This window comes from Ahaetulla prasina, chromosome 13 (assembly GCF_028640845.1).
Source record: "Ahaetulla prasina isolate Xishuangbanna chromosome 13, ASM2864084v1, whole genome shotgun sequence".
NCBI classification, from domain to species: domain Eukaryota; kingdom Metazoa; phylum Chordata; class Lepidosauria; order Squamata; family Colubridae; genus Ahaetulla; species Ahaetulla prasina.
The window spans coordinates 8,710,409-8,723,780 of record NC_080551.1 but is presented as its reverse complement, the minus strand read 5'-3'; the positions used below and the strand labels follow the sequence as shown (position 1 = coordinate 8,723,780).

Here is a 13,372-nt window from a genome sequence, read left to right as displayed (position 1 = left end):
CCAGTGGGCGGGGAAGCCCGGCGGCACGCCAATTTCTGACGTCACGCCGAAAAGGGGAGGGGCTTCCAAGTGGATTTGCTGATCGAGCTCGGTGACGATCGAGCCGGAAGAAGCGAAGGTACGCGAGGCCACGTGATGGGGCGGAGATCTGCGCAGGCGCATACCGGTCGCTTTAATGAGGAAGTACAGTAGTTCTCCATCGCCTAAGAAGAGATTTGTCTATTGCCCCCTTCCTACGAGGAGGTCTGACATTTCTTATTCGTTCTGCATAATCCTGGCTGCATTATCTATTTCCTACAATTCAGTATCCCATTCAGAGGTTTGTAGTTCTCAAACATTGAAATATGCCCCTCAACAGACAACGTTGAACTACAACTCCCAGAATCCCCTGGAAGCATGGGATTGTGGGAATCAGTTGCAGTCTTTTGTATATGGAGAGCTCTAAATTGGGGGCGGCCCCTGCTAGAAATTTCAGCTCAATGCTGAAGGGTATAAAAGCATGTTTGCTGACATTAGGATTGAACAAGGAGGCTTTTAAGTATTTGCTTAGAGATAAGATATGGAAGAAGACATCGTTTGTTGTATTTTAAGAGACGATACAAAGTTACTAAAATTGTTTATACTTGCGTTGAAGGTGGGATGTTGCTTCTTTATGCATTCTTTTAACTTTTCTATTTTTTATCTATTGTTTCTTTTTGGTCTTTACTTTGTATTAATTTGTACCATAGCAAATGAGGAATTATTGAGTCTGTCATTTGCACCTCTATAACTGTCTGGTTCGGTTCTGCAACCCAACAAGAAAAACACAGACTTCAGAGGATAATTAGAACTGCAGAAAAAATAATTGCTACCAACCTGCCTTCCATTGAAAACCTGTATACTGCACGAATCAAGAAGAGGGCCGTGAAAATATTTACAGACCCCTCGCATCCTGGACATAAACTGTTTCAATTCCTACCCTCAAAACGACGCTATAGAGCACTGCACAACAGAACAACTAGACACAAGAACAGTTTTTTCCCGAAGGCCATCACTCTGCTAAACAAATAATTCCCTCAACACTGTCAGACTATTTACTGAATCTGCACTACTATTAATCGTCTCATAGTTCCCATCACCAATCTCTTTCCACTTATGACTGTATGACTGTAACTTTGTTGCTGGTAATCCTTATGATTTATATTGATATATTGACCATCAATTGTGTTGTAAATGTTGTACCTTGATGAACGTATCTTTTCTTTTATGTACACTGAGAGCATATGCACCAAGACAAATTCCTTGTGTGTCCAATCACACTTGGCCAATAAAATTCTATTCTATTCTATTCTAATCTTTAATAAAATTACTATAAAAAATACAGCTGTGCTTTTTAAACTACTTGTTTCAAAATTGCTCTCTTACCAAAGCAGCCGGTTGGTTTTACTGCTAGAATGTTATAGCATGTACCATGCTGAAATTCATTTTAGATTGAAATTTGTTCTCCCGATATATTCCATTCCAGTTTTTCCCTTCTGAAACCTGGACATTCCCGCCACCCAGAGGTGAAGGTTAGTATTTACTGACAAAGATGTTAGTTGCGAAGTCGTGTCCGACCCATCGCGAGCCCATGGACAACTTTCCTCCAGGCCTTCCTGTCCTCTGCCATCCTCTGGAGTCCATTTAAGCTCACACTAACTGCTTCAGTGACTCCATCCAGCCACCTCGTCCCCTTCTTCTTTTGCCCTCCATCTTTCCTAGCATTAGGCTCTTCTCCAGGAAGTCCTTCCTTCTCATTAGGAATCATTCCTAATCATTAAACTAAAATAAAAACTATTAATAAAATAAATTAAATAAATAATATAAATAAATAAATACAATAAAAATAAATAAATAAAAATTAAATAAATAATAAATAATAAAAATAACTAAATAAATAAATTACATAAATTAAATAAAAATAAAATAAATAAAATAAAATAATAGAATAGAATAGAATAGAATTTTTATTGGCCAAGTGTGATTGGACACACAAGGAATTTGTCTTGGTGCATATGCTCTCAGTGTACATAAAAGAAAAGATACGTTCATCAAGGTACAACATTTACAACACAATTGATGGTCAATATATCAATATAAATCATAAGGATTGCCAGCAACAAGTTATAGTCATACAGTCATAAGTGGAAAGAGATTGGTGATGGGAACTATGAAACGATTAATAGTAGTGCAGATTCAGTAAATAGTCTGACAGTGTTGAGGGAATTATTTGTTTAGCAGAGTGATGGCCTTCGGGGAAAAACTGTTCTTGTGTCTAGTTGTTCTGGTGTGCAGTGCTCTATAGCGTTGTTTTGAGGGTAGGAGTTGAAACAGTTTATGTCCAGGATGCGAGGGATCTGCAAATATTTTCACGGCCCTCTTCTTGATTCGTGCAGTATACAGGTCCTCAATGGAAGGCAAGTTGGTAGCAATTATTTTTTCTGCAGTTCTAATTATCCTCTGAAGTCTGTGTTTTTCTTGTTGGGTTGCAGAACCGAACCAGACAGTTATAGAGGTGCAAATGACAGACTCAATAATTCCTCTGTAGAACTGGATCAGCAGCTCCTTGGGCAGTTTGAGCTTACTGAGTTGGCGCAGAAAGAACATTCTTTGTGGTCCTTTTTTAATTATGTTCTTGATGTTAGCTGTCCATTTGAGATCTTGCGATATGATAGAACCCAGAAATTTGAAGGTTTCTACTGTTGATACTGTGTTGTCAAGTTAAATAAATATTAAATAAAATTTAATAAATAAATAAAAACTAATCATTAGGAATCATTCATTCTCTAGGCTACACATACCCAATTCCTGCAACCTCAGCTGGCTTGAACCTGGAGAATAAATGGGAATAAGGACCACTAGGAAATCCCACCCACCCACTTTTGTATTTCCACTCTTCCTTTTTCTCCTCCTCCTCCCACGAGACTTCCTTTCTCCCGCGCGACCTGCAGGCGGCGCTCTCTCTCTCTCTCTCTCTCTCTCTCGTCGCTCGGGGAAAGGGCGGCGCGGTGCCTGCCGGGAGGCGTAGTTCCCCGCCGCCTTCCGTCGTCTGAAGCGGCCGTAGGCCCGTGACGCCACACAGGCCGTCGAGCGCTGCCGAGGCGGCGGATAGGCCGAGGCGGCGGAGAGCGGTTCTTCGGCGCCCTTTCGCTCTCCCGGCTCCCGGGGAGAAGCGGAGCGGAGCGGGGCAACATGGCGGGATGCAGCACTTGCGCCGCCGCCGCGGCGCGACTCGTCAGCTCCTCGCTGCCGTCTGCATGCCGAGGTAACCTGCCCGGGCGGAGGAGAACCCTCCCCCCGTCCCTCAGTCGCGGTGCCCCCCTCAGCAAGCCCGGCCGATGCCTCCTTTTTCCCTCCCGCTCCCCTTTTGCCGTCCCTCAGGCGGGGACTACAATACCCATCAGTCACAGCCGCGCCTCTGAAGGCTTGGGGTGGGAAGGAGGCCCTTTTCGGAGAGGGGGGAGTTCCCCTCAGCAAGGCCGCCTGCCTCCCTTTCCTCTTCCCCTTCTTTGCCGTCCCTGAGGCGAGGACTCCAACACCCATCAGTCACAGCCGCGCATCTGGAGGCCCGTGGCGGGAAGGAGGCCCTTAAATCTGAGCCCTTTTCTTAGACGGGTTTGTGTGTGTGTGTGACAGGAGGGGGGGGCTCTCTTTGGGGTGGGTGGGGGGTGTGGGGGGGGCAGGTGTGCCTTTGGGAGTGCAATCACGCCCACTTTTTGCGCGTGCAAATTTTTCTGTCGCTTTTTGGTCTCGAGCAAAGCCCCCTCGTCTTTCTTTGCTCCCCACCCCCACCCCACCCCACCCCAAAAAACTGCATTTGTTTAACTTTATGGTGGTGGTTTGGGCCTCGGATCGTTTAGGGGTCGTTTAGTTTAGTTTAGTTTAATTTAGTGTTTAGTTTAGTATTTAGTTTAATTTAGTGTTCAGTTTAATTTAGTGTTTAGTTTAGAATAGAATAGGATAGAATAGAATAGAATAGAATTTTTTATTGGCCAAGTGTGATTGGACACACAAGGAATTTGTCTTGGTGCATATGCTCTCAGTGTACATAAAAGAAAAGATACCTTCATCAAGGTACAACACTTACAGCCTGCTGCTACCGAATACCTCTCACCGACCCGTGCGCTCTCACAGAGAGGGACTCCTCGGGGTGCCGTCGGCGCGACAGTGTCGTCTGGCGACACCCAGGGGAAGGGCCTTCTCTGTGGGGGCTCCCGCCCTCTGGAACGAACTCCCCCCAGGACTTCGTCAACTTCCGGACCTCCGAACCTTTCGCCGCGAGCTCAAAACTCACTTATTTATTTGCGCTGGACTGGGTTAGCTTTTTATGGGTTTTTAATTGGGTTTTATCGATGGGTTTTTAATGGGTTTTTAATGGGTTTTATTATTTGCTAAATTTTAATTGCGGCCAAATTGAATAAGTTTTTTAGTGGTATTTTAATAGTATTTATTTTGTAATAGGAATGTTTATTTTATCTGGCTGTAAACCGCCCTGAGTCCTTCGGGAGAAGGGCGGTATAAAAATTTAAATAATAAATAAATAAATAAATAAAAAATAATGATAGTCATAGGGTACAAATTTAACACTTGATACAACACTTAATGATAGTCATAGGGTACAAATAAGAATAGAATAGAATAGAATAGAATTTTTTATTGGCCAAGTGTGATTGGACACACAAGGAATTTGTCTTTGGAGCATGTGCTCTCAGTGTACATAAAAGAAAAGATACCTTCATCAAGGTACAACACTTAATGATAATCATAGGGTACAAATTTAACACTTGATACAACACTTAATGATAGTCATAGGGTACAAATAAGAATAGAATAGAATAGAATAGAATAGAATAGAATAGAATAGAATAGAATAGAATAGAATAGAATAGAATAGAATAGAATTTTATTGGCCAAGTGTGATTGGACACACAAGGAATTAGTCTTGGTGCATACGCTCTCAGTGTACATAAAAGAAAAGATACCTTCATCAAGGTACAACACTTACAACACTTAATGATAGTCATAGGGTACAAATTTAACACTTAATGATACAACGCTTAATGATAGACATAGGCTACAAATAAGCAATCAGGAATAGTTTAGTGTCATTGCACATGGTACAATGAAATGAAATGCTGTCTTCAGTGTACATTATAACTATAAAACTAAAAAACACAAACCTACATCCTTTACATTCCATATAATTGAAACTGAAAACCCGATATCGTGCTATACTGTAGAATTCAGTATGATTATTGCCCTGGGATAGAAGCTGTTTTTTAATCCTTGTTTTCATTTTCCTTGTCTTTGGAGGTGGATGGGTTTTGTTTATTAAATAAATTTGAATGTATTTTCAATTTCCCCCATTTTGCCTTAGGCACGGGGACATCCGTGCGGCCGACCATTACAAATACAGGTAGTCCTCGACTTACAGCCACAAGAGAGCCCAACCTTTCTCTTGTGAAGTGAGACGTTGTTAAATGAGTTTTGCCCCATTTTTTTCATGACCTTTCTGGCCACCTTTGTTAAGTGAATCCCTGCAGTAGGATAAACTTGTGAAGTCCATCTGGCTTCCCCATTCCCAAGGTCGCAAAAGGGGATCATCGTGTGACCTTGGGACGCAGCAACGGTCTTAAGTATGAACCGGTTGCCATCCCTCTGAATTTTGATCACATGAGCATGGGGAGGCTGCAAAGGTCGTAACTGTAAAAAATGATGGTATGTCACTTTTTTCAGCACCATCGTAACATTGAACGGTCACTAAATGAACTGTTGTAAGTTGAGGGCTACCTGTGCAATAAAAACATAAGCTGAAAAGTAGGGTGTACCTGATAAGGTAACCCTGTTTAAGGTGGGGCTGCTCTAGGGTGATGAATGTTTCAGTCTGAGTATTTCACGGATGAAGGTGAATGCAGGTAATCCTCACGACCACAATTGAACCGAAAATTTACCTTGCTAAATGAGAAATGTGTTAAGTGAGTTTTGCTCCATTTTACAGCTTTTCTTGCCATGTTCGTTAAGTGAATCCTGGCAGCTCTTAAATTAGTAATACCGTTGTTAAGTGAATCTGGTTTCCCCCATTGACTTTGCTTGTCAAAAGTAAAGTAAGCATGTGACCCCAGGACACTGCAACCGTCATAAATACGAGTCAGTGGGCAAGCATCTGAATGTAAATCATATGACTCTGGAGATGCTACAACGGTCATAAGCGTGAAAAATGGTTATAAGTTAACTTTTTTCAGTGCTGTTGTAACTATGTGCAGTCACTAAGCAAAGTCTTGTAAGTTGAGGACTACCTGCATACGTGCCCCAGGATAATATTGCATTGTCTTAGCATTTCCCCCAATAGCCAGGCAAGTAGAATTCCATTATGGTAAATATATAGATAGTCTTCGATTTGCAATCATTTGTTTAGTGACAGTTTGAAGTTACAGCAGCATTGCAAACTGATTTACGACTGGTCCTTCCACTTACAACCATCACAGCATCCTCACAGTCAGGATGTGGCACTTGACAACTGACATGTATTCATGATGGGTCATGTGATTGCCAACCACAAGGCAAGTAAAGAGGGGAGGGGGAAAGGTGGATTTGTTTAACAACCACATGATTCACTTTATTGCAGTGATTCACTTAACAACCATGGCAAAGAAGTTTGAAAATTGGGCACAACTCTCTTAACAGCTTCCTTAGTTAGCAATGCCTTGGAGAGACTTGGCCATAGAATTGCCAAGGGTTTGACACAACTGAATGAATAACGTCCCTTAGCAACAGAAATTTGCCATTGTGGTTAAGGTTATTTAGGTTTGAATTTTCTTGAGTGGAAGCTCCTGTTAATCCAGTGAGAAGTTGACAATTCCATAGACATGTCTAGATTTGCAGTGTGATTTCTGAGAAGCCCTTTTTTGGTTGACTTTGTCCTTGTTTACAGTATTCTGTTTTGCTAGATCCATGCTTAATTTTGTTAAGATCTTATTTGCTTACGTGTAGCTGTTGGCTTTTTTGTTGTCATAAAACTGATAATTGTACCCTGGAAGGCTGTTAAATCTATCATAAGATTCTTTAGTGTCTTAACACATAAAGCTATATATATTACTCATTGGCAATTTAAGGTATCTCAAATTCGGATTAATGAGCAAACAATATTAAAGGGAAGGTCATTCATCAGCGGAGCAAAGTTTTACTTGTTTCATATCCTGATAGAATTTTTTAAAGAAACGATGCCACAAATATAATTCTGCTTGTTTATTTGTATATTTTCTCTTCTCTACTTTATTCTGACAGGACAGATCTATGCCTATCTACCCAGAAGTAAGTCCCCATTGATTGATGTTTCCATTAGACTTAATCTTGGATAAGTATATACGGATTTGCCCTTAATAATGTTTATGTCTTAAATAGTCTTGCCAGAATACTATGTGTGGAGAAGAGAACTTTGTAATGTTGCTTCAGATTGATCAGGGTTCATGTTCACTGCAAAATAATGCCCAATCTGTATCCTGAGCTTTGATTCCTCATGAACTATTGTGTAAGCTCTTTGCTCTGTTGTGCTGATGAAAGATTTTTCTAGGATTTAGTGTTGGGGCATTGCTTGACAGGCATTGCTTGAACACTGCTGTGATCTGGGTGAAACAAACATATTTTGTTTGGCCTGTAATGTCTCCAATTTTTTAAAAAAATGAATACAAATTCTGCTTCCGTAGGTTTTAGTTAGCATATCTGTAAAGTGTTCTGTGTATTCCTACTTTCAAGTTATTTGCACAGTCAAGCAACATATTGATTGGTTCACACATTTTTCTAGGCCCTTGGGGTTTTTTTTTCTGCCTGAAAAAACCACAGTGGCTGACTTTATGTGTGCAAAAATAACATGAATATGTGGGTTTTTTTATTAGTTCCTACCAAAACACATCTGCACAATGAACATTCTCACATTCATCATTGGTAATTGCTCTGTTACAGAGAAGCAGCTTATTGCCTTGAATTATTTAACGCCAAAGCTGAAAATAAATATTGTTTTCTATTACCATATCTCAATCTTTTATTCCGCCTTCATGTACTTATAAGCATTGTTCTCAGATTCCCTATATGTCTTTTGCTATCACATTCCACTGGCCTTAGAATTAACCTTTTATAGTTTGAGCATATCATTATCCGACCTTATAATTACACACCAGTGTAGTATTATTAGGCATATCATAATTATACACTTGAAATATTCAAATATACTTCAGGTATTATTAGTATAAGAATAGTAAACATGTAAATAAGTAGTTGCAAACCTAGCACTGTGTATAACCAAGTTGTTATGCTTTCTGCTAAATGGCAGCTTAATTTTTTAAAAATGGAAAAGTGTACATTTTTGAAAAAGAGAAGTTGAAATGTCCTCAGCAATCTTCTTCTTCTTCTTCTTCTTTTTAAGAATTGCAGACATTGGACCAGTACAGTTATACTACTTTGCCTTTATGTTCAAAGCATAATGGGATATGTACTAGTACAGTACTCAGAACTGTCTGGTTCTTAAATATAGAAAACAGGCACAATCTGTTCATGTCTCTGCAAGTTTTGAGTAATAAGAGCCAAAGTAACAAATTGAATCTGAATTTGCAAAGGAAGAATGTTGTTTAATGACATTCTGGCACTAGCCATCATCTGAATTAATAGGTACTTTCACATAGACAGACAGGTTTCTGAAATTAATTTATGCAAATTGGGGCAAGCCAGACTCATGATTTGAGTTCATTAGAATCAAAAGGCACAAACAGAGCAGCATTCATGAAGAAAACAGAAATTTAAATTTTTTATTCTGCAAAGACAGCTATTGTGTGTTTCTGAGTTAATGCTAGAACGCAGACAATTTGAATGCCAATAGTCTACAAATCCAGTTAACAAGCTGTAATTGAGGTAAATAAACTTTGGAGTGCTGTCTAAATTTTGCTAGGCAAAACATTTTCAACATCCTTGATGTTTCACTGTTGTCCTTTTCGTAAGGTCAAGGGTACACTCCCTGGCAGTTTATTTTTGTAAGTATTTATGTTGCTCTTCTTGTTATGATAAATGGTTTTGGGACTGTTGGTCATCTTAAAGTTTTCCAAAATAAAAGACGAAGAAAATACCTTTTACAGGGAAATAATGCTTGGGGCTTAATATATAACAGATGCTATTCCTCATGTCTATGGAGATTCTCAGTCCTCCGGATCACAGTTGTCCCAAAGGTGCTTTTTCAAAAGGCAACTGGACTTTGTCTTTTCCAAAAACAAAAAAGCCAAAGACCAGTTGCCTTTTGAAAACCCCTTTTGGGATGCCATTCCTCAGCACAAATTACATTGTGAAAGTATCCCCCACTATGTGTTGTATAAACTTGGTCTGCCTTTTGAGCAGAAGAAGGAAACTATTTGCCGTAGAAGGAGAGGACTTGCTAATGGGATTTCATTGTATATCTTTAATGCAAGGTTTTCCAACTTTGGCAAGTTTAAGAGGATTGGACTTCGACTCTCAATCTCACGATCCAGAAGGGGCTGGCTAGGGAATTCTGGGAGTTGAAATCCATGCCTCTGAAGTTGCCATCGTTAAGAAAGTCTCTTAAGGGAATGAGATCCAATGACTTCTTGGGTTCAAGGTTCAACGAGTAGACTCCATGAAGTGGGGAGTAAGTTACTGAAAAAGTACACAAAATAATAATCAAAAATCTTTTGTTTCTTCAGGAATTTCATGTGGCCGTTCCTGCTTCCCGGCTTTAGGAATAATTGGGACTTGTGAAACTCTGCCTCTAAGAATTATTCCTTTTAGAACTTTTTCTGAAACACCAGCATACTTTGCTTCTAAAGATGGTGCAAGTAAAGATGGTTCGGGAGATGGCAGTAAGGTATACACTTTTTGTGCTTCAAAAAACACAACTCTATCCCACATACCATAGGTAGTCCTTGACTTATGACTGCAATTGTATCTGGAATTATAGCTCTATGTCATGCCGGTTGTGAAGCAGGTCACTACATGACTGACCCAAGTTTATAGCTATCGTAACTTTGAATCTTCAGGGTCATAAGTACCTTTCTGGGAGGTCCATTGTAACTTTGAATGGTTGCTAAGTGATCAGTCATATGTTGAGGACTGCCTGTAAAAATGTCCATGTTTTGAGTGACATCTTGAATCATGTCATCTCCCATCTAATGCAGTACCGAGAGATAGACACAGGGACCAGGTTAGAGGCCATAAACTAAGTCACTGATAAAAAAAAACCTTAACTGTGACTTGGAATGCAGTTGTCTGAATTTAAGCAACATGTTCATGCTGTCAGAGGACTTTTGATCTTATAAAGCTAAGTAAATGAAAAACTAAATACCCAGACAAATTACTGGTACTTTAAACCCAAACTTGCTGTCTGGAGTTTTTTTAAAAGCAGAGATCGTGATTTGGAGCATAAATTATGTTGAAATATTCGATGTAATGGTTCAGTTGAGCAATCAAATGTCCATGTTTAGAAATCGGTGCCTTTTAAAATTCAGCAAAGGTTCTTTTTCGATTAAATGCTTGATATTTGGAGATTATCTTTAGCTTGCAGAGGAAACAACAACACTGAGCATCTGCTACAACTGGGACCTTCCACTTGAGCTTTTGGCCAACGATGAGAGTTTCCTGGCCCCGTTTCCCTTGGCTGTGTACTGAAAAAGAAAATGGAGAAGTGTTCTCCCCTTGTTCCTGTGCACTCTTCACAGCCTGGCTTGACTGACTTGAGGAGGAAGCAAATGAGTAGCTTTAACAGTAGGGAAAGGAAGCCGAAGGAGATTCCCTAAAGGTTTATTGTTATATATCCTGCAGTTTGAAGTCGGTTCTGTTTACAGAGCGTGAATTGTTGAATCTGGGGCAGGCTTAGGAACCTTTTTTTCCCCCCTCGATCCATTTGAATCAAAAATATCTTCAAGTGAATGATGACACTTAAGCATTCACTGAGGATGCCGGTTTCAGTGACATGTGGAGGTATCTGCTTCACTGTGGACATTTGCTGTTATGTTTGGATTTTAAAGAACACAACACGCAGTTTGAGAGAGAAAGGGAAGGCAAGGTTACAAGTGGAGATCACAATCCTTTGTGTGGAGGGGAGTGTAATTGCTGGTCTCAAAGTAGCAATAGATGTACAGGTAGTCCGTGACTTATAACCATTCATTTAGTGACTGAAGTTGCAACAACACTGACAAAAAGTGACTTACGCGTAGTTTTCGCACATCTGTTGGAGCAAGCCCATGGCCATATGATCAAAATTTGGATGCTTGGCAATTGGTTCATACTTAACGACAGCTACATGTCTCGGGGTCACGTGTTCCCCTTTTGCGACCTCCTGACAAGCAAAGTCAATGGGGAAGTCAGATTCACTTAACAACTATGACAAGAAAGGGGGTAAAATAGGGCAAAGCTCGCTTAACTCTCTTCAGCCAAAGAAATTTTGGGCTCAGTTGTGCTCATCAGTCGAGGACTAGCTGGTAGCTAATTATAAATCTATTACCTGACTCTCAAGATCCTGTTTCTTTTTTTCTTTCTTCTTTCTTTTAATTAGAAAACTGCTGGGGAAGGCGGTGGTAAAAAGTCAAGTTCTGGAAGCTCAGGAAAAGGTGGAAGCCAGCTGCGATGCCCAAAATGTGGTGATTTATGCACACACGTGGAGACTTTCGTCTGTAAGTTCTAGAAGACGTATCTTCTCACGTTCTCTGTTTTTGTAAAAAAAATTGCTTGGAGCCTGACAGCGGCATTATTTGCTCAAGGTGCTACGCTTAATCCGTCCTGAATGCCAGTCATTTTGCAAAGGAGTTTAGACATTGATTCTTGAATGCAGTGGGAATAAGTACCATACCACTTAACGTCCAGAATTTAGAATAACAACTACCGTGTTTCCCCAAAAATACGACCTACCTTGAAAGTAAGTCCTAGCTTGATTTTTACATGTGCACCCAATATAAACCCTAACCCCAAAATAACCCCTAATTAAGACCCAACCACTCCAGTGTGCACAGGTAAAAATTAAGCTAGGGTGGGGATGGGGCGGTGGAGCTGCCCTGCTATTTACCTTCGGACAGTTGCAGCCAGGCCTCGCACACCCCAACACCTGCCTTGCCAGCCCATTTCTTCTGCAGCTGGCAAGGCCTTCGTGAAGGCATCTGCACTGATAATAGAGCTCCGCATCGATCCGGAGCTCTGTTATCGGCTGCAGAGGCCTTCAGGAAAGCCTTGCCGGCCGCAGAAGTTCCTAGAGGCCTTTGATAGTGAAAAGGAGGCTGGGAGTGAGACATGCAAGTGAGGTGAGTCAGTGGAAGACACCCCCCTGAAAATAAGACCTGGTGCCTTTTTTTGGTGGCAAAAAAAATATAAGACAGGGTCTTATTTTCAGGGAAACACGGGTACTAACAACCCAGCTTCATATTACCATTTAAAGAAACCATGCCCTTGTGCTGTTTTGGTCCTTCTCTTTTATTTGCTGATTCAGCAGGTCCTAATCAAAGAGATTAATGGAGGGTAAATACTCAAGCTTGTTTCTCAGCTGTATAATCAGCAGCCATCTGATCTTCTTAAGCAGCCCGCATCAGAAGCCCTGATGTTGGGTAATCTTTATACTATGCTTGAATCGTGATCATTTTTTTTCTCTTTCTTGCTAACTTCAGAGTGATTTTGTTCTACCATGCAGGATATCAGCTTTGTGTGTGACACTCTGCAATTGGTGGAGTCATGGTTATTAGCTCTAATTACTGGTGTCTTTGCATTAATTGCCACATGGCAGTTTCCTTCCACCCAAGGGGTGGGGCATGTATTGCACGTCCCAAAATTGTGCTTTATCACTGTAGATGTTTACCCACTAACCAATCTTTCAACATGACCAGAAAAAAACCTTTATGTGATTTCTTTTCTGGTATCTCAAGTGGCATCATAAATCGAAGTTTATGTCCTCCTGGCAGTTTAAGATTGTTGAAAATAGATAAGTTCAGGTTTTAGAAACTGATTATCTGCGAGAACTAGCTTTTTTTTTTAACATGAGACTTTAAGCTACATTTCTGTGAAGTGAATTTTAATGTTTTTTATCTACATAGCCACTTTCTGAAGTAGATTAGTATGTGAACAAGGCAGCAGTTTTGCTAAAGTCCTCTGACTGATATGGCATATTAAAAACGTTAAAGCACGCCAGATTTTCTTAAAATCATGTCATAAATATTAATATTAATCCAAGCAAGAAAAAAAGAAAAGAAGCTGTGCTAATAATAATAATAACAGAGTCGGAAGGGACCTTGGAGGTCTTCTAGACCAACCCCCTACCCAAGCAGGAAACCCTACACTATCTCAGTCAGATGGTTATCCAACATTTTCTTAAAAATTT

At 40.4% G+C, this 13,372-nt stretch overlaps 1 protein-coding gene across 5 annotated transcripts in view; it reads left to right on the top strand.

The window, feature by feature from the left end:
* Positions 1 to 3,021: 3,021 nt before the first annotated feature.
* The window catches only part of CLPX (caseinolytic mitochondrial matrix peptidase chaperone subunit X), a 28,183-nt gene continuing 17,832 nt past the window's right edge, over positions 3,022 to 13,372 (top strand). For 2 of the 5 annotated variants that reach the window (XM_058155699.1, XM_058155695.1), the window contains exons 1-3: positions 3,022 to 3,283; positions 9,720 to 9,880; positions 11,567 to 11,684. In XM_058155699.1, the coding sequence (XP_058011682.1) occupies positions 3,211 to 3,283; positions 9,720 to 9,880; positions 11,567 to 11,684 (352 nt within the window). In that variant the 5' untranslated portion in view covers positions 3,022 to 3,210. Of the gene's footprint in view, positions 3,284 to 7,302; positions 7,330 to 9,719; positions 9,881 to 11,566; positions 11,685 to 13,372 lie in introns of all 5 variants that reach the window. The other 3 variants (XM_058155696.1, XM_058155694.1, XM_058155700.1) reach the window with 3 other exon arrangements.